Here is a 21704-nt window from a genome sequence, read left to right on the forward strand (position 1 = left end):
TCCCATTTCAAATGTGTTATCCAACACATCAGAGATTTCTCACTTTTGTGAATAAATACCGTTTGAATTTGTTTTCTGTCTCCTGGACAATGTCTCCTTATCCTACGGTATCCCAGCAAAGAGCAGAAGCTGCACACAGTGTGCCCCTGCACGAAGTGGCAGCGGCGCCTTGGGCCTCTGTGAGGCTGCACGCCAGGCGCATGAGGCATGAAGGGCAAACGCAGACGCTGGCACCTGCTGTTGCACATCTGACGCCTGGTGCTTGGGGCTCAGCAGCAGGCGACTTCCGGCAAGACTCTCAGGCGATGCCCGCCACCCCGCACCACGCCCTCCCTCCAGCTTGGGTCTTTGTCACAGAAAACAGACATAACGTATGCCCGCCGCGCACAGCCACCGCGGGCCGCCGAGGAAGGAGCAGCGGAGCCCCCGCCGCAGCACTGGGAGCATCAGGATCCCCTGAGACGGTAACTCAGTGTTGTTCCCTCCACAGCAGAGGCAATGACTGGTAGTGAGGTGACTCAGTCCGGAGTGAAAGACCTTGGTCTGACTTGCAAGTCCACCATTTGTTAGCTGGGTGATCACGGGCAGGTCATTGCACCCCCAAATCTCATCTGCCGACAGCAATGAGAGCGGCACCCCATACCCCACCTGAGCCACAAGTGTGTGGCGGGTGCATAACGGCACTCCACAAACCGTGCTCCCTGAGTGGGGAGCACTCTGTTACCACACTTCGCTCTGAGAAGAGCCTGTGAAGCACGTGTGACACAGCGGAATCATGAGCACCCAGAGGCCAGGAGAAAATGACGCAGGTGCCGCCATCAGAGCCAGAAGGCCCTGGCTTTGAACTTTCACTTTGCTACTTACTGACTGTGGAGCCTTGGGCAACTAACTCAGTTCTCCGCGCCTGGTTTTTCTTATCTGTCAACATGAACGGCATCATCTCCCTCACAGGGCACAGGGTGGGAACACAGCTAACTCATGGTGCTCCCCAAAACTAACTGCCTTTCCCTCTTGGGTCCGTTAGGAACCCTAATATTCTTATAATGATTTCCCCTTTTTTGCTTAAGGTGGCATAAATTGGCTTCAGTTTCTTATATCCAAAAAGAATTCTGATTTTATGCTGTTATTATCAACAGACACCAGTTCCTTTGACCTTCCTGGTTTCTGGACAATTCATCATGATAGTCTGCTTGTCACTTGTTCTTTTGAAAAGAGAACTGAACATAGAACTCCAAATGCAGTCTGACCCAAAGGAAGAAGAATGGACCCATTATTTCTGGGGTTTCAAAATATTTGTTAATTTAGCTTCAATTGGCATCACCCATTTTTTCCTTTTTTTACTGTTTACTCACACTGTTTACTCACACTGAACACTTTTGAGAATTAGAATTTGCCAGATCCTTTTCTTAAAAACTACTATCAAGTTCCCTCTATCTGACCAATATTCTAAATGAAAGACAAGATATTAATTCTGTTGGTTTCAGTCCAGCTCAATTTGGAAAAATATTTTAAATCATGAGTTCAACATAAGCCAGTAATAAACACAAACAGACAAGAAATGGTTGGTGCCTCAGTCAACCTTTCTTCAGTTGGCATTATCAATAAATTACTCTTAGAAAGTGTGCTTACTCAGCTACAAATCCACCTGACTGTGCTGTTTTCAACTCACATTATTTGTCTTATTCGTAAGGATATCATTAGAAATCGCCAAGCCCTGGCTGGTGGCTCAGTGAATAGAGAGTTGGCCTGGTGTATGGATGTCCCAGGTTTGATTCCCAGTCACAGCACACAGGGAAATGACCATCTGATTCTCCCTCCCTCAGCTCCCCCTGTTCTGCAGCCTGTGGCTCAGTTGGTTTGAGTGTGGCCCCGGGCGCTGAGGATAGCTCAATTGGTCTGAGCGTAGGCCTCAGATGCTAAAAAATAGATCAGGGCCCTGGCTGGTTGGCTCAGTGGTAGAGCATTGGCCTGGCATGCAGGAGTCCCGGGTTTGAAATCCCGGCCAGGGCACACAGGAGAGGCGCCCATCTGCTTCTCCACCCCTCCCCTTCTCCTTCCTTTCTGTCTCTCTCTTCCCGTCTTGCAGCCGAGGCTCCATTGGAGCAAAGTTGGCCTGGGTGCTGAGGATGGCTCTGTGGCCTCTGCCTCAGGCGCTAGAATGGCTCTGGATGCAACAGAGTGACGCCCCAGATGGGCAGAGCATCGCTTCCTGGTGGGCGTGCCGGGTGGATCCCGATCGGGCACATGCGGGAATCTGTCTGACTGCTTCTCCGTTTCTAACTTCAGAAAATACAAAAAAAGGGGGAAAAAATAGATCAGTACTTGAGCATCGGCCCCAGACAGGGTTGCTGGGTGGATCCCGGTCAGGGCGCATGTGGGAGTCTGCCTCACTATCTCCCCTCCTCTCATCTAAAAAAAAAGAAAAAAAGAAATTGCCACGAGCCTTCCTGACCCAGGTGTCCTATGGGTGTGCTGTGTATCCTCTCTATTCCTCTGTCCATTGCGCCGAGTTCTCCACTGAAGGGTGCCCGGTCTGGGGGTTTCTCAGACATCCTTCTTTAGCATTCCTGAAGCACTGTACCGAACAGTCCATCCACAGATCTACAGAACTCACCTACATGTTTGGGGGGGGGTTGGTTATTTCTGCCTCCTTCCATTTTTTTATAACTATCTTTTTAAACCCTGTGACTACAAATAAGGCTTTTGTGTTTTATTTAAATCATCTGGATCAGTTATTATCAAAACAAAATAAATATATTGTGAAATTTAGTTACAGCAACATCGTCCAATTCCATGCAAGCCTCTATGTTAATACTGTAAGTAATTGATTTTAATGACATATCACTTGATTAGGCCCTCTTTCACTTTCTTTTTTTTTTTTTTTTTTTAGCAAAGACACTTGAGAAAAACCTGTCTTAGAGAACAATATGTTACCCAGTCATTAGAGTCCTTCCATTCTCAACATACTGAGAACGGGTGAGAGGGACGCCTATGTGTTGTCAAGGGGACAGAGGGCAGCTGGGAAAGGGAAGGAAGGGGAGGGTGACTTATGGAACGTGAGAAATCCCCAGAAGACTGCGGTGTAACCAGCCGTGCAACTAGACCTACGTCCGCTTGAGCTGCTTCCCCAGAGTCCACTCTGCCCACCTGTGTGCCGCTGCTCCACCTGTGTTCTCATCACCTGTCCTCCTCCCTCAAGGGCACAGTTTGGCACACAGGTACACATCTTTACAGACAACGCTTCTTCTCCATCGTTTAATCATACCCACTTAGTGCACACAGGCACTCATGCCCTCTGTTGCTGTACAGATATCTTCTGAGGCATACACTCAGAAGAGGTGAATGGATTTCTCCGTATTTCAGAGAAGGGACAAGCGAGGATCAGATTATCTGAGGCACAGAGCAAGCTGTAGAAGACTAGGAACAAGGCCAGGTCTCTTAGATCCCTGCCCACATTCTCCCACCTGATTTCACCCTGCCCAGTGAAGACAACAATTACATAAAACACCAAGGGCACAATGTCAACCTGAGGAAGACTCGGGGAGCAATGTACTGAGGTCTGTCTATTGACTGGGGCTTTCTAACAAGACCATCTGACACTTTGAAGACACAACACAGAGCAGGCTTGGCAAAGTCCCCCCCACTGCTGAGCTGGAAGACAGATACAAATTTCAAAAGGACTCTGATAAGTCACACAAGTTATCAAAAGTGAAGGAACGACGGCCAATGCGAACATGGGCCGCAGAAACAGACGGGAGAAAACTTACTGTGTCCCCAATCTTCAGGCCCTCACACTTCCTCTGATCAGGGTAGGATACACCGTCCTGGCAGGTGGCAGTGAAGAAGAGGTTAAGGTCTTCAGGCTGATCCCAGACTGACAGCTCCACCTTGGACCGGATGCTCTGAACAGAGAAAGAAGATGTGGTCCAAAACAGTCAGTTAAGGCTGTGGCCAAGATGCTCTCCACAGCAGTTCTCTGTCGCCCACACGGCTTCCTCTCACTCAGGGGTCTCAAGCCAAGGCAAGAGCCAGTGGGCTTGTTTCAGTGCCCCTTTCTCATCCTTTTCCTTCTCTCCACACCCACATACCCATCTTGTGAAACGTGGCCTGAGGCCTCCCTCTGGGAGCTTAGAGATGTTAATAACGGTTCACCTGCTGTATGATATTATCTGCTTCAAGAGGTGATGGTTTGCCTCTCCGGTCACCTTGCGTCCCACCCTCAGTTTCAGACATGCAGCTCCTCAAATCTTGTCCTGTGCTCTCCAGATTTTGGGCCTTTACACATGGAGTGATATTCCTTTGCTCAATGGCTCTTCTCTCCTCTCTCCCCATGGCTAGCTCCTTATCCACCTTCAAAATCAGTTCAGCAGGCAGTTTGTCCAGAAAGCTACCCTCTTGTTCTTCACACCTTCACCCCCCCTCCATCAGACGCGTCCACCTGTACATGGCTGAACCACATTCATTACCAGAGAATAACACCTTTTATGTGGATGATGTTCTCAAGACAGTGAACAAAATGACAAGCCAAAATTTCCTGTCAGAATAGAAAAAATAGAAGACTGAAACCATCAATTGTTACAAAGGATGTAGAGCAACTGAAGTCCTCACACTCTGCTGGTGGAACCATAAGTTGGTACAACGCATGAGAAAACCCTCAGGCCGTATCTACTAAAGCTTAGGCCAACTTTAGACCTATCAATTCACCCAAGGATTATATGCAAGAGAGATGTGTACTAACCAGAAGACATGAACAAGAATGTTTAGAGCACTGCCTGTAACAGCTACCCAGATGCAAAATAGAATAGCTACCCAGCAGAACAGGTTATATTTTTAAATTGCGGAAGTAGGTTCACATATACCACACAGTAATGAGAACAAATGAAATATGATTACATGTCACAACACAGATGAATCTCATAAGTATAACAATGCCCGAAAGATGCCAAGCACAAAAGGCATATATACTATATGACTCTGTTCATATAACATTCAAAACAGGCAAAAATAATGGTTACCCTTAGGGGACAGAAATGGAGGAGGGCACAACAGGGACTTCTGGATGCTAAGTCATAGTCTGTTGTTTTTTTACCTAGGTACTGGATACTCAGGTGTATTTCATTTGTGAAAATTTTATGCGTCTGGTGGTTTAAATAATTGCATTTGAAAATCTCGCCCTGGCCGGTTGGCTCAGCAGTAGAGCGTCGGCCTGGCGTGCGGGGGACCCGGGTTCGATTCCCAGCCAGGGCACATAGGAGAAGCACCCATTTGCTTCTCCACCACCCCCTCCTTCCTCTCTGTCTCTCTCTTCCCCTCCCGCAGCCAAGACTCCATTGGAGCAAAGATGGCCTGGGCGCTGGGGATGGCCCCAGGCGCTAGAGTGGCTCTGGTCGCTGCAGAGCGACGCCCCGGAGGGGCAGAGCATCGCCCCCTGGTGGGAAGAGCGTCGTCCCTGGTGGGCGTGCCGGGTGGATCCTGGTCGGGTGCATGAGGGAGTCTGTCTGTCTCTCCCCGTTTCCAGCTTCAGAAAAATACAAAATAAATAAATAAATAAAAAGAAAATCTCTAAGGAGGATAAACTTTGGAGACTGAAATCAAATGAAATAATTGGTTTATATTTAGGGGGCATATCTTACTCCTTAAAAATTTTTGTACACTGAGTACACTGAGTATAGCAGGATGTACACACTCCAACAGACACGTGGGCACATGAAACTCAAGATCAACTGACGGGCCACCTGACTTCTCAGGAGCTCTCCAGGGAACTTGGTACTAAATAGAATGTCGGCAGAACTGCCTCTTGCTTTCATGGGGGGTCTTTTTTCCCCCCTTTTTTTGTTAAGCATACAGTATTAAACTTGTATAAGTTGGATATGCAGTTTTCCTAACAAATTAACGGCTGATAAAAATATTCTCTGAAAAAGTCTCTCCTTTTGCAACAAATTGTGCAAATGCTTCTACAACTCTAAAAATACTCCCTTAATTCCACTTCCGCTGGCAAGCGCCAGCCTCAGCTGGCAAAGGGTTGTGAGAGTGTCACTGCACACACATAGACTCTCCTGCTGGAGGCAACTGGTTATTAATCCATCTGTCTTCCCCATGGAGTTGTGAATTCCAAAGGCACCGTATTAAATTTCTCTCTAAGACTAAATTTCTCTCTAAGACTGAGCTCAAACCTATGGTGGACGGATAGACGGATGGGTGGTTTAACGGCAACTAAGCTAATGAGCTCAGGCCTCAAGGAGAAATTTAAATGAAGTTATTTTTGAAAGACAAGAGTATTTTTTAAAAATTTGTAATCAGGCCCTGGCCGGTTGGCTCAGCGGTAGAGCGTCGGCCTAGCGTGCGGAGGACCCAGGTTCGATTCCCGGCCAGGGCACACAGGAGAAGCGCCCATTTGCTTCTCCACCCCTCCGCCGCGCTTTCCTCTCTGTCTCTCTCTTCCCCTCCCACAGCCGAGGCTCCATTGGAGCAAAGATGGCCCGGGCGCTGGGGATGGCTCTGTGGCCTCTGCCTCAGGCGCTAGAGTGGCTCTGGTCGCAACATGGCGACGCCCAGGATGGGCAGAGCGTCGCCCCCTGGTGGGCGTGCCGGGTGGATCCCGGTCGGGCACATGCGGGAGTCTGTCTGACTGTCTCTCCCTGTTTCCAGCTTCAGAAAAATGAAAAAAAAAATTTTGTAATTAAAAATAAATATAAGGATAAGGCAAAAATAATAGGTCATAAAAGGGCCAGTGGGTTGGAGCTATGGAAAAAGTTACTTGGGAAGAGTCACATGAAACACGGGCCTCGTGGTTCACGAACGTGATGCTGCAGAGAAGCTCCGTGCTCCCCGGGAAGACCCTGAGGATCACCAGCCTGGACGTGCCATGGAGAACCTGGTTCAGGGAGAAGGGCACCAGGGACGGGGTCTCCCGTTCTATGAATCATTAACTATAATGGATGGAAACTGAATTCTATGTTCTACTCTGGCCTGGTGTTCTGATCTAAAATTTATATTATTTCTGCTATCTACCCTACACAACTCTCTACAATCAGAAAGTTAAGATATTAGAGGGACAGAAGTAGAGATTATTAAGTTCAAAGCTCCCATTTTATGGGAGCGGGAGGCCAGGGTCATCCAGCTGCCAGAGGCAGGCAGGACCAAGCCTCTGAGTCCCCTGCAGAGCTCTCTATAAACACTACCTCAATACTTCTTTCTTTGAAAACTGGCTCTGGCCTGACCCGTGGTGGCGCAGTGGAAAACTGGCTCTGGCTTGGAAGAGTGTGGATGGTCAGGTTGTATTCTGCTTGCAAGGGTCAGTTTTCCCTAAAAGACTATGTGATCCCAAAGGGCAGCACTGTGTTCTGTTCACTGTTTTATTCCTAAGGTCTAGCATGATGCCTGCCATAGCCGTTAGTATGTATTTGCTGAATGAATGAATAAACAAATAGAAAACAAGGTAGAGCAGAGGATCAAAGCCACAGGCAATGCAGTGCTTTCACATGAAGACTTATGTGTGACTCCTGAAATTCAGCAAAGTCCTACCAGTTTTGCCTTTGAAGATGATTTCTTACTCCTCATCCTAGGACAAGGACAAGACAACGTCAAGAATGTCAGAAGTTCAAAGGCTATTAAATAGTCAGGCTAGGTCACATCTGCAATTGCTTTAAGTCAGGCAGCTGTGGTGTGGGTGGGAGCAGACTTGACGGCAACAGGGAAAAGAGAAACATGTGCTCAGGGAGAAAGTTACACTGCGGCCTCTGATGTCAGCCTCCACGTGCAGCTCTAGCGGTTTCCAGCTGATCCTGTTCTTTCCCACCCTGGAAAGAGGCTGCGGAGGTTTCTGAGTCCTACCTCCCCTCTGCAGTGCAGCCTGGTGCTGGTGTTGTGTGTGTGTGCAGCCAGCCGGGGGACCCTCTGAGGGCTGGAAGAGAACCTGTCACCAGCACCAACTATACAGCAAAGCTCCACATTGCTAAACGCCCTTGGGAGGACTTGGTGATCTTTCACAATGAAGAATTTGGCAGAGCAAGAATAAATGTATAAATCAAAGCCCAGAGCTGAAGATTTCTCACTAGGAAAGTTGCACATGACAGACTCAATCCTGGAATATATTAAACATACCCTATCCATTTTACTCCCTCAGCCGAGCAAAATACCACAGCTATTTCATGTTACATTTGTTCCAACCAAAATCTTTTCAAAGCGTCCTCACAGATGGTTTGCCTGCAACTCTCGAGGGGAGGCAAAAGTCAACACCGACACTTAAGTCATGTGTTGTATGACTCATTTGAAATCCACCACAAACCGCTAAGACAGTAAAGTGATACAGAAATGCAAACAGTCCAGTTAGACGTGCGCATGCTTGGCCCCTGGCCAGGGAGAGAAGGACAAGAGAGGATAACCAGAGCGTCTCGTGCAGTCCAATGCTCACACCCACGCCATACACACCCCCACACACTATACACACCCCACAACACACCCCATACACACACCCCCACACTATACACACCCCACATCACACCCCATACACACCCACATCACACCCCATACACACCCACATCACACCCCATCACACCCACATCACACCCCATACACAACCACATCACACCCCTATCACATCCCAATCACACCTCATCACACCCCAAATAACATCCAAAATAACCCATATCACACCCAAAACACACCCACATCACACCCCATCACACTCCAATCACACCCACATCACACCCCATACACACCCCATTCACACCCCTGCCACACCCAAATCACACCCCATCACACCCCATCACCCACATCACACCCCATACACAACCCAAACACACCCCAAACACACCCAAATCACACCCCATTCACACCCCGTCACACCCAAATCACACCCCATACACACCTCATCACATCCCAATCACACCCCAAACACACCCCAATCACACCCAAATCACACCCCATCACATCCCATACACACCCAATCACACCCCATACACACCCCCATCACACCCCACATCACACCCCATACACCCCCAATCACACCCCAATCACACCCCCCATCATACCCCAATCACACCCAAATCACACCCCATACACACCCAAGCACATCCCATACACACCACCATCACACCCTATTCACACCCAATCACATTCCATACACACCCCTATCACACCCCATTCACACCCCATACACACCCCAATCACACCCCATACACAACCCCATCACACCCCAAACACACCCCATACACCCCATCACACCCCATACACATGCCATCACACCCCATACACACCCCAATCACACCCCCACCATACCCCATACACAACCCCATCACACCCCAAACACACCCCATACACCCCTACATCACACCCCCATACACACCCCAATCACACCCCCATCACACCCCATACACAACACCATCACATCCAAATCACACCCCATCACACCCCAAACACACCCCATACACACCCCAATCACACCCCATACTCACCCCCATCACACCCCATACACACCCCCATCACACCCCATACACAACCCCATCACACCCCAAACACACCCCATACACCCCCACATCACACCCCATACACACCCCACTCACACCCTAATCACACCCCCATCACACCCCATTCACATCCCCATCACACCCCATACAGGCCCCAATCACACCCCAAACACACCCCAATCACACCCCAAACACACACCATACACCCCCATCACACCCATCACACCCCATACACACCCCCACACAGTATACACACCCCACCTCACACCCATACACACCCCCACACTATACACACCCCACATCACACCCCCTACACACCCCACATCACACCCCATACACACCCCCACACAGTATACACACCCCCACACACTATACACACCCACCACACCCCATACACACCCCCTACACTACACACACCCACACCCATGCACCATACACACCATACACACACATACCCACGCACACCATACAGCATACACACCATACATATCCCACACATACACCATACACCATACATACCACACAAACCACCACCCCCCACATACACCTCACACACCACCCACCATGCACATATACACCACACACAAATACCCTTACAACATACCTCCACCATATACCACACACACTTCCACCATGAACCACACACACACACATCACACACACCTCTACCACATACATACCACACATACCCCTACCCACCCTCACCCCTCACCTCCCCACACAAATCCTCACCCACACTACACCCACCACACCTGCCACACCAGAGGCCGGTGCTAGGCTCAAATTGAGGAGAACTGTGAAGGGTGGAAGTCCAGCCCGGGCCTTCCCATTGGCCAGAAATGTGGGCACCCAGTGAAACAGGTACTAGTCAATACTAGTCAGTGTCAAGCACCAACAGACCCCGAACACGCTTCCACCAACTACGCTTTGCCCCAAATACCTTGCCATTTCAAATTTCTATATTTAATATATTACTTTTTTTTTTTTTACAGAGACAGAGAGAAAGTCAGAGAGAGGGATAGATAGGGACAGACAGACAGGAACGGAGAGATGAGAAGCATCAATCATTAGTTTTTCGTTATGCATTGCAACACCTTAATTGTTCATTGATTGCTTTCTCATATGTGCCTTGACTGCGGGCCTTCAGCAGACCGAGTAACCTCTTGCTTGAGCCAGTGACATTGGGTTGAAGCTAATGAGCTTTTGCTCAAACCAGATGAGCCCATGCTCAAGCTGGCGACCTCGGGGTCTCGAACCTGGGTCTTCCGCATCCCAATCCGACGCTCCATCCACTGCGCCACTGCCTGGTCAGGCTTTAATATATTACTTTAAAATTTCCACTGAATGGAGAGGCAGAAGTAAGTAATTAGCAAAGGTTCCACCTTTTTGGAGTAATGGATATATTCTGTGTGTGTAATTCATTTATTTACTTATTTAAGGGAGAGGCAGGGAGAAAGAGAAAGAGACAGAGACAGGAACATCCAGCTGTTCCTATATGTTGCTCTGACCAGAAATCAAATCAGCAACCTCAGCAATCAGCGTCCAGGATGACGCTCCAACCAACTGAGCTATTTGGCCAGGGCCTAATTTTTTTTTTTTTTTTTTTTTTTTTTACGGAGACAAAGAATCAGAGAGAGGAATAGATAGGGACAGACAGAAAGGAAGAGAGATGAGAAGCATCAACTCTTCATTGCAGCACCTTAGTTGTTCACTGATTGCTTTCTCATATGTGCCTTGACCGGGGGGCTACAACAGAGTGAGTGACCCCTTGCTCAAGCCAGTGACCCTGGGTCCAAGCTGGTGAGTCTTGCTCAAATCAGATGAGCCCGCGCTCAAGCTGGCGACCTCAGGGTCTCAAACCTGGGTCCTCAGCATCCCAGTCTGAAGCTCTATCCACTGCGCCACTGCCTGGTTAGGCTAATTTTTATTTATTGATTGAGAGACAGAGAGAGGAAGGGAGAAAGAAGGGCAGAGAGGGGAAGCATTCATTTGTTGTTCCACTTAGTTGTGTATTCACTGGTTGCCTCCTCTGTGTCCTGACGGAAGACTGACCCCGCAGCCTTATCATTTTGGGACAGTGTGCTAACCGACTAGCTAACCGGCCAGGGCATGTTCAATATTTTGATGGTGGTAATAGTTTTGCAGGTATGTACTTATGTCAAAACTTAAATTGGCCCTGGCCAGTTGGCTCAGCAGTAGAGCGTCGGCCTGGCGTGCGGGGGACCCGGGTTCGATTCCCGGCCAGGGCACATAGGAGAAGCGCCCATTTGCTTCTCCACCCCCACCCCCTCCTTCCTCTCTGTCTCTCTCTTCTCCCACAGCCAAGGCTCCATTGGAGCAAAGATGGCCCGGGCGCTGGGGATAGCTCCTTGGCCTCTGCCCCAGGCGCTAAGAGTGGCTCTGGTCGCGGCAGAGCGAAGCCCAGGAGGGGCAGAGCAGCACCCCCTGGTGGGCAGAGCGTCGCCCCCTGGTGGGCATGCCGGGTGGATCCCGGTTGGGCGCATGCGGGAGTCTGTCTGACTGTCTCTCCCCGTTTCCAGCTTCAGAAAAAAAAACAAAAAACATTTAAATTATACACTTGATACCTGTACAGCTTATTACATGTTAATTATCTCCTAATAAAGGTGGTTTTATATTTTTCTACTGAATTTGAATTGTCATTGTTGCTAGTGTTCCAGAATTGATAATTTTTCTCCTATTAATTTGTGGAAATTTATTTTTATTTTTTTAATTTTATCTAGAAAATTAACTTTGACACGGTGACATGGATCAATGAGAGTACATAGGTTTCAGGTGAATATTTCTATAGCATTTGAACTGTTGATTATGTTGTGTGCCCATCACCCAGAGTCAAATCATTTTCTGTCACCTTATATTTGTCCCTCTTTACACCCTTCCCCTCCCCCCTCGCCCACATCCTCTTCCCCCTGGTAACCACTTCATTTTTATCTATATCCATGAGTCTCAGTTTTATATCTCGCCTATGTGTGAAATCATACAGTTCTTAGCTTTTTCTGATGCCCATTTAAAAAGTTGAGTTTTAAATGTTCATTCAGAAGTTGTATAAAACATTTCCTAATGCATTCTTGCACAGGAATCAGTTTAAGGCAGAGTCACAGCGCTAGGTTCCCCCAATTCCTCAGGGGATCCATCCCAGGCTCCCAGTACAGCTCCCGCCTGGAAAAGACCATTTTCTCTACTCATCCTGTCCCAGCTCCTCACAGCAGAGAGGGTTCTCTCTCCTCTCCGGACCTCCACCCACCACACGACTAGAGCACATTTCTCCAGGTCCCTGAATTTCCATAAAGAAAACAAACGATTTATCATGAATCTTGCTCAGAGCCAATGCAACATTATCTCAGAGAAAGAACACCATTCAGCATTTGAGCCTCCCACCCAGGGAACCAACAATGCCTCATGCTCCCTGGGTTTCAGCAGCCCACCCCCCAGAGTTGTGGACGTGCACAACTACTCAGTCACACGGCACTACTGAGCGGAATGCTTTTTTCATTTCCAGTGAACACCACACAGCCAGTTCTATGGAACTGAGTGTCGTAACCCCCGCTTCATTAAAACCATGAGGAGCAGAGAGCCTGTGCCTTTACCAGGAAATGCCCTTGCAGCAGGCCCGCCCAGACATCTGTCATCCGCCACAGGGGTCTGGACTCAGAAGCTGAGGATGAACACGCTGGGAGGTGCTCCTCCCCAGAAGCTCAGGAGAACATCCCCATTCACCCGAGTTTGAGCTGTGGCTGCTCTTCAGCCATTTCTTCCTCAAAGGCCCTGGCTCAGCAGGAGGCACCAGTGACCCCACCAGTAACAGCAGGTCCAGCAGCAGTCCCCTCCTAACCCAGTCTCCAGGACCGCAAGAAGGATGGGGAGAATAATCTAGGCCAGGGTTCCTTTAACTTTTTTTTTTTTTAAGCTAGGGTATGTGCAAGAGAGAGAGACAGAGTGTGACAAAAGAGAAAGAGATGAGAAGCATCAACTCATAGTTATGGCACTTTGGTTGTTCATTAATTGCTTCTCATATGTGCCTTGACGGGGGTGGGGGTGGGGCTCCAACCGAACCAGTGACCCCTTGCTCAAGTCAGTGACCTTGGACTTCAAAATAGGAACCTTGGGCTTCAAGCCAGCGACCTTTGGGCTTAAGCCAGCAACGAGGTATTGTGGACCGTTAATGGCAGGAAGCCATTATAGATTCAAGGCTTAGCAAAAGGCTAAGTTCTCCCCCCTCCGTCTCCATATTTGGCTTTGATGCTGAGTATTTGCACCCACTCCACTTCCTTCCTTGGGTTGCAGGAAGCAATATACATGCCCTTCCTCTGACTCTTTGTTTGTTTCAGATGTTTGTAAATTTCACTAATGTATCCTGTTTTTGCCTTGGGAGAGTTCCTGCTTAGCCTTTGATGTGCAACTTTGTATCAGGGTCCTTGATTTGCATAGGTCTATATAATAAAGCGAACTGGGGCTGTGAGGCACTCAGATACTGCCAGGCAGTTTGAAGAGTCCTCCCCGTCCCATCGGTTTTGTTTTGACAAGTGCGTTTCCTCAATTCCCCACCGTTATTTGGAGCCGCGCTGGTCCGCGGCAACCAGGGGATTATGTTGATGATCCAACACTCAAGCCAGCAACCCCGCACTCAAGCTAGTGATCCCACGCTCATGCCTGTGACCTCAGGGTTTCGAACCTAGGACCTCAGTATCCCAGGTCCACGCTCTATCTACTGCACCACCACCAGTCAGGTTGCTTCGACTTCTTTAGTCCAATGTCCCAAGCTTGCACCCAAGAGTGAGGTGTGGCCCTTGGAAAGAGACAGATACTCAGCCAGCTGGGCCCCCTCCCTCACACACATGCCGTCCTCTCAAACCCCCTCAGAATGTTACATGTCCACTCACTGTGGAAATCTGAAAATCACTAAGGATCAAGTTAACCTGGAAACCCTGTCTTAGTTGGTTCTGGGTTCTGAGGTAGCCACTGGATGTAGTGAGGATTAGACACCAGAGATCAGACAAGAGGATGCTAGTATGTGGGGCATTGGATAGGAGAGGAGAAGGAAATCTTTAGTTTCTCTCAACAGGGAATTTGGGAGCGAGGAGGAATTGGAGAGTTTGTGAAGAGGACACTTAATTGTAACAGAAGTTGAGGGAGAGGCAAAACTAGCCACAAATCCTCACTGCCCCCCAACTCACACCAAGGCTCCAGGAGGCCAACGGAGGGCTGGTCACACCCCTAAGCTCCAGGGCTCCTCCAGTGGAGAGGGCCTTACTTATAGCTCCTGGTCTAGTGAGCAGTATTTTGTCACTCAAAAAAACAAAACAAAACAAAACAGAAACACTCCCTCAGTAGGTTGAAAAAGTCAACACTGGTAAATGCTGAGCTCCATATACTCATTTGTAAATCAGTCATGGTTGGGAAAGAAGGTTTTTCTCACACACATGGGATGCCATAGCGGTTAACTGGGTGCCCAAGTTACCCCACAAAAATCTATTTTGCATAGTTTAGGACTAATAGTGCTACTAAGACTCTACTTACTCAGTTACTGTATAACTGTGTTCACAGGCAGATACACTCTGAATTCCATGGGGGATCACGGGCCCTGTGAAGGGCAAGGGGTGCCCTGAAGCTATACCCATCCTGGGGCTCAGCAGGGGAGGCAGCTGAGAGCACTGTACACCACTCCTCCCGCACAAGACACTGTGTTGGCCATTTCCATGGGAAAAAAGGGTCTGTTAATTACTTCTTGGATATTAAGAACTCAGGTAAAGGAGAGTCAAAATGAGAGGTTTGTAAGTCTAGACAGTCAGCCTGGGATGGAGCCCGACTCCGGAACCAGCGGCAAAGGCTGCAGTTGCTATACACGGAGCCAAGGGAACGCGACGGAGCCAAGGGAACGCGACGGCCTACACAGCGCCGAATGCCAGCCCCGCTCAGGCTCCCTGCCGTCACAGCGGCTCCTGTGCGTGTAGGCACAGGACCTATTATTGGTTCTTCTACCCCGTTTCAGCTGCAGCTCTGTGCTAAGCTCCAGGAGCTTGGGGGATTTCCCATCCGGCCCCCTGGGAGGGGACAGGAGTGCGCATGCTTCTCGCTGCTCCGCCCAGGAGCACCGCCCAGGAGCACCGCCCAGGAGCACCGCGGCAGGAGCATCTCGGCAAAGGGCTGGCCGGAGGTGCTCAGTGGCACCGGGGCCTCGCGCAGTCAGAACCCAAGGTCCGGCCACAGGCCTGGGTCTGACTGGGCAGTCACAGCTCGCAGGGTCAGCTTATGGGGAAAGTCCAGTTATCAGAGCTGAGGGGAGAGGGATGCATCAAGCAGGATGGCCTTCTCCACCCCGAGCCTGAGCAGAGGCAGGAGGCACCAAATGCAGCCGGAGGAGCCAGGACGCAGAGCCAAGTGCACCGGCACGCCGTGTGCCGGCTGAGTCCACGTCAGCTCCCGGCGCCTCGGTGGGAGAGGGCGGAGGAGGTGGGGGTGGGGGTGGGGGTGGGGGTGGGGGTGGGGGGGGGGGGGGTGGGGGTGGGGGGTGGGGGGGGGTGGGGCGGGGGTGGGAGAGGAGGGGGGGCGGGGCGGGGGTGGGAGAGGAGGGGGGGCGGGGCGGGGAGAAGCCAATGACTTACACTGTAGGCATTGATAATCAGTTGAATAATGTTATTAGAGTCTCCATGTAAAATCTCCACCGTTGTTCCAGGTATCAGAGCTGTAAAATTCTTGGGGAAGAAAGAAAACAGAAATAAGCCCATTTGCCCTTCCACACTGTCTGAGAGCAAACCCTGCTCTAGAATAGGAAGGGGCCCCCCACACAAGTCGGCCACTCTCTCACCCCATAAATTGCAGCAGATGCCACACGGAAGGGTGAAAAGAACTACACAGGGAAAGTTATTACAGTGGCCTGTGCCACGCCCATTCTGGAACGTCTAGACCCGTTCCTCAGAGTACAATGCCATGCTCCTTCTTGAAGACCCCTCCCGTCAGGCATATAATGGACAACTCTCTGAAAGACTATCCTCCAAGGTCAACATAGTCTTCCGTATTTCCACCATCTCTCCCCTAGTCTCCATAGATAGTCCCAGGATCAGCTCAGGGATGCCCTGCGTCAGTTCCACAGAAGTGAAAGAGGTTCTTTCCAAGGGGCTCACGGGCAGCCTCTTTTCCTAAGAGGGAGCAGGGATGTGAATGGCGCCCTCTGGTACCTCCGGGCGCAGTCCTTCGACAAAGCAGGCCTTGAAGGAGCTGCCTCTCCTCTTCCAGTTGTACTGACACGTGAGTAGGTCGCTTATTAACGTGACAGAAACATCTAGAAATACTCTCAGCTGGCCCTGGACTCCTCTCTGAGCAAGGATGGCTTAAGCCAAGGTGGGCCTCTTCCCTCCTGGGCATGTGGGCACACACTCAGCCCGGTCCGTGCCACTGATCCCCCGAACAATGCTATTTGCTATTTGTATATGGGTATGTTTTATCCTGCTATCTTCCACCAAACAAAAACAGAAAAGCAATTCTCCTCCCTCATTCTCATCTTCTGAAATGGACTCGGACTAAAAGAAGATAAAGGGCTCAAGAACATGTAAGTGGCATTTTATCAGCAATCATCTCAGGCAAGAGCAGTAGTAAAGCAATTAGACAAAGGCTCTTTGCGGGTGTTCAGAATGAAAGCAGAGGGGACCGGGGCCGGCTGTTTAGAGGTTGGGATGAAGCTCCCATAGCTCTCGGGACCAAGGCTGCCTGTCAGAGGTGAGCTGGGCTGGACATTTAGCTTACGTGCATCCTACCTGAGCCCCTTGGAGGAGAATCCTACTTCCAGATGTGACTTGCCTGTGATTGTGGGAAGGAGCATGTTCACGAGGGCAGTTTACTAATGATGGTCCATGGGAGGACCCAGAAATAGTCTCTTCTAGACAGAACAGATCCATACCAAGACTGCTCTGTTAACTCAAGACATTTATTGTTTTCTTTAGGAATTCCTGTCCCAGGCTAACCCACTGGTCTCCCGCACTCTGTGGGCAAGGCCGGAAAACTCCAGAATACTAGAATGAGTGATGTAGTATTTTCCACTAGATTGAGACAGGGCTCTATATCCCAGCCCTCCTCTGGCTCCCCCACACACAGAGGAGCGCTGTCAACACTCCTCACCCCACATTCTAGTCTCCCATTCACCTTAGGGTCAGCATGGACCCCAGAATCAGGACACCAGCTTCCCTCCCTCCCTCCAGGTGTACCTTGTAGAGCATATAATGGTTCTTCGTCACTGCAAAGATGAGGTTGATGTTGTTCTCTGCCAACTTCTCTCCAAGCAACGCAAGGGATGGATAGTCCTAAGACCAATGCAGAAGTCAAGGCTGTAACATTTCTTTGTTTTTTTTTGTTTTTTGTTTTGTTTTTTGTATTTTTTCTGAAGCTGGAAACGGGGAGAGACAGTCAGACAGACTCCTGCATGCGCGCGACCGGGATCCACCCAGCACGCCCACCAGGGGCGACGCTCTGCCCACCAGGGGGCGATGCTCTGCCCCTCCGGGGCATCGCTCTGCCGCGACCAGAGCCACTCTAGCGCCTGGGGCAGAGGCCAAGGAGCCATCCCCAGCGCCTGGGCCATCTTTGCTCCAATGGAGCCTCAGCTGCGGGAGGGGAAGAGAGAGACAGAGAGGAAGGGGGGGGTGGAGAAGCAAATGGGCACTTCTCCTATGCGCCCTGGCCGGGAATCAAACCCGGGTCCCCCGCACGCCAGGCCGACGCTCTACCGCTGAGCCAACCGGCCAGGGCCGGCTGTAACATTTCTAATGGGCTGAGATACTACCAGGCTCCAGCTTGTACTCAGTGACTCATCACTTGCCAGGAAAAGCATCTTCCCCAGCAGCCCCTCAATCACAAAGCCCCGATGGCAGCTCCTACAGAGGAAATGTGTAGAGCAGGCCCTCCAGAAAAGGACCGTCTAGCACCTACCAAACTAACCTCTCCCACCCCAGAGAATGGAGAAGTGATGAACAGAGGTTGCTCATACCTAGTCTATGTTTCCACCCTTTCAGCAGGGATGGGGCAGAGTTGGGAGCTCCCAGCCCTGCTGAAAGGATCTACCATCTACCACATCCTACCATCTACCCATCTACCATCAGCACCTAGTATCTTCTTCCATTCCTTAAGACCTTTCCTCCTGATCTCCTTTTCCTGTGACTAACAACTGGGCCTACTGATGCCCCACCCCACCCCACCCCACCCCACCACACATCCTGCTGAGTCCTGTACATGGCTCAGAATGAGCAGAAGAGGCTGCTGACCTATGGACTAAAGGTTGGGACATGGTGGGGATGGGATATGAGGAAAGGAAGGAGAGAGGGAGGGAGGGAGGGAGGGAGGGAGGGAAGGAAAGAGGAAAGGGGGGAGGGAGGGGAGAAGAAGTATTTTAACAATGTCCTGAAGAATTTTAAGGGCTAATGATAAGTACAGAGGTTCATATCTGTTCTATAGTTATCAGGTTCTACAGTTATGACTCCTTTTCCCAGACTTCATTATTCTTGGGTAATATGGAAGGCTTGGACATTGGCCACCTCTTGATACTGGAGAAAATGGGCTTATCCAGCAAAGAAAATGAGAAAGAATCCCTTTCTAGCCAGACACCCGAATGGATTTGGGAAGGAAGAAGGTTTAGATTTATTTTTTTATTTTTTTCATTGAACAGAAAGTGTGACAAGATCTTGGTAATTGTTGGGTCTGGGTAGCAGGAACACAGGAATTCATTTCACTGGAAATGAATCATTGTATACGTATAGATCATTGTATACGTTTGAAACTTTACATAAATTCTTTTAAATTATACGGTCATGGTCATAGGTCACTGGAACTGGAAGATCCTTGGGGCCTCCCATTCCATGCAGGGTGCCTTCTGCCCTACTTCTGACACTGACGGACACAGCGCCTCAGGGAGCTGGTCTCTAGAAGTCGGGAAGTTTTGTGTTGGCTTGTTTGGTCCTGTAACTTCTATCCTAGTTTTGATCTCTGAGGAGTATAGTCCCCACCATCCTGTAAGGTCACCTTTCTCCTCTGAGATTTCTGCTGTCTACCCCCATCACCTCTTTCCTCAGTGAGACACTCCCATTTAGGTGCGCAATGCAGAAGGACGAACCAGCAACAGACTTCCCTGAGAAATGCTCCGTGTCAATGAGGAAGTCTGGAAGCCCAGCTGGAGAAGACGGTGCAGTGAAACCCAGTCCCCAAAATGGGTGGGAAAGCCAGCGAGCAGAAGGCCAGACAAGGATTTCACCATCAGGTGAGCCCTTGAACCACGCAGGGCCATGGGGCAGCACTCGGGGCCCGCCCTCACCATCTGGTTGGACGCGGTGTACTCGTTGGCCTCATTCAGGTGGCACTGGCCGTCGTGTGGCTGCACCAGGCCCCCCAGTTTTCCATCAAGTGCGATGTGGGGCACGTCGTCCGATGTGAAGACCAGCAAGTGCAAGGCATCCTTTCGCCAGCCAACCTTCTCCTGAGGAACAGAGGGGTGATGAGTGCAAAGCCTTTCTGGGCACCACCCGAGCCTGCCCTGCGCATCAGACCAGGCACCAGCTCATTGCCGGGGGTCGTGGTTGGTCTGAATCAGGGGAATTCTCCCATGTTCCCGAGGACCCAGATAAAACCACTAGAGAGAAATCCCCCAGAGCTCGGAAGAGACACAGCCTGGACGGGGAAACTAAGTGCATGGAGACCAATCACCCCGGTTTGGCTCATCCAGGCCCACGTGCTGGCCTCTTCCCTCCAGACCGTCACACTCCTCTCCGGTCCCTGCAGTTCACACCTCAGGGCTCCTTTCCCAAACAGCATTTACCCCACTCCAACCTCTCACAACACCCTTGGGCAGGCTGGCTTGTCTAAGATGACAAGTAAGTGAACACTTCAGTCCCTAAATTACTCAAAATGGAGTACTCACCAACAGGCCGATATGTCTTTAGAGGATTTGATAAAACCCACCATCCATACTGGCAGGTGTAAACCACTCCCATCATTAATTGAACCACGTTAGTGTTTTAGTTCAATCAGATGAACTCTTTTCTCCCCTTATTGCTTTACTACATGGAATGTATCCACTCATCCGTCAGGAGTCACAGCTAAATAGCATCTGTATTGCAATGAAAAACTCGATTTTTCATATTTAGCCATTGCGGCCCTAACACTACACTAGGAGCAGCTAAGCCCTGACACCGAGCAACAAAAATTGAGATATGGTTGCCGTCTTACTAACAGCGAAAGGGCATCCCAAAATATGTCGGTAGCAGGGTGAATATATGAAGGGTTTAAACACTGTTGAGAGTTTTTGACACACGCACACTATAGACTGAACTCAAGACTGAATTCACAGACTTGACAATTAAAAGCTATTGCTCTCGGCCCTGGCCGGTTGGCTCAGTGGTGGAGCATCGGCCTGGTGTGCAGGAGTCCCGGGTTCGATTCCCGGCCAGGGCACACAGGAGAAGTGCCCATCTACTTCTCCACCCCTCCCCCTCTCCTTCCTCTCTGTCTCTCTCTTCCCCTCCTGCAGCCAAGGCTCCATTGGAGCAAAATTGGCCCAGGTGCTGAGGATGGCTCTGTAGCCTCTGCCTCAGGCACTAGAGTGGCTCTGGTTGCAGCGGAGCAACGCCCCAGATGGGCAGAGCATCACCCCCTAGTGGGTGTGCCGGGTGGATTTCGGTCGGGCGCATGTGGGTGTCTGTCTGACTGCCTCCCTGTTTCCAACTTCAGAAAAATACAAAAAAAGAAAAAAAAGCTATTGCTCTCACAGCAGATGAGGGGTTGAGGGTTTCTTCTTCTCTGTCTTATCACCATAACGATGAACATAACAGCTTTCAAGAGCTATGATGTTTTCTCACTCCAAAAGCAGCGTGAAAATTAAAAAAAAAACACAACACAGAAAGTCAGAGTAACATGAGGGATAAAAGGGGTTTGAAAAAAGGCCAGTGAGGACTGAAAGCTAGGAAGCCCACTGTAAGGAACTTAACCTTTTAGGGAATCAGTTCCCCTGACTCTCAACATTCACCCCGAACATACAATTTTTTAAAGTGAGAGGACGGGAAAAGATAGACTCCTGCATGTGCCCCAACTAGGACCCACCCAGCAACCCCTGTCTGGGGCTGATGCTTGAAACAACCGAGCTTCAATCAGCACCTGAGGCTGACACACTCAGACCAACCAAGCTATCCTCAGCACCCAGGGCTGACACTTGCATCAATTGAGCCACTGGCTGTGAGAGGAAAG

The 21704-nt window shown here is 50.0% G+C and overlaps 1 protein-coding gene across 1 annotated transcript in view; it reads right to left on the reverse strand.

Annotated features, from left to right (window-relative positions):
- The window catches only part of ITGB5 (integrin subunit beta 5), a 145819-nt gene that overhangs the window by 45377 nt on the left and 78738 nt on the right, over positions 1-21704 (reverse strand). The window contains exons 6-9 of the mRNA XM_066347889.1: positions 19780-19941; positions 17684-17779; positions 16088-16177; positions 3768-3902 (exon numbers count right to left, since the gene is read on the reverse strand). Of these exons, the coding sequence (XP_066203986.1) occupies positions 3768-3902; positions 16088-16177; positions 17684-17779; positions 19780-19941 (483 nt within the window). The remainder of the gene's footprint in view (positions 1-3767; positions 3903-16087; positions 16178-17683; positions 17780-19779; positions 19942-21704) is intronic.

This window comes from Saccopteryx leptura, chromosome 8 (genome assembly GCF_036850995.1).
Source record: "Saccopteryx leptura isolate mSacLep1 chromosome 8, mSacLep1_pri_phased_curated, whole genome shotgun sequence".
Lineage (NCBI taxonomy): Eukaryota > Metazoa > Chordata > Mammalia > Chiroptera > Emballonuridae > Saccopteryx > Saccopteryx leptura.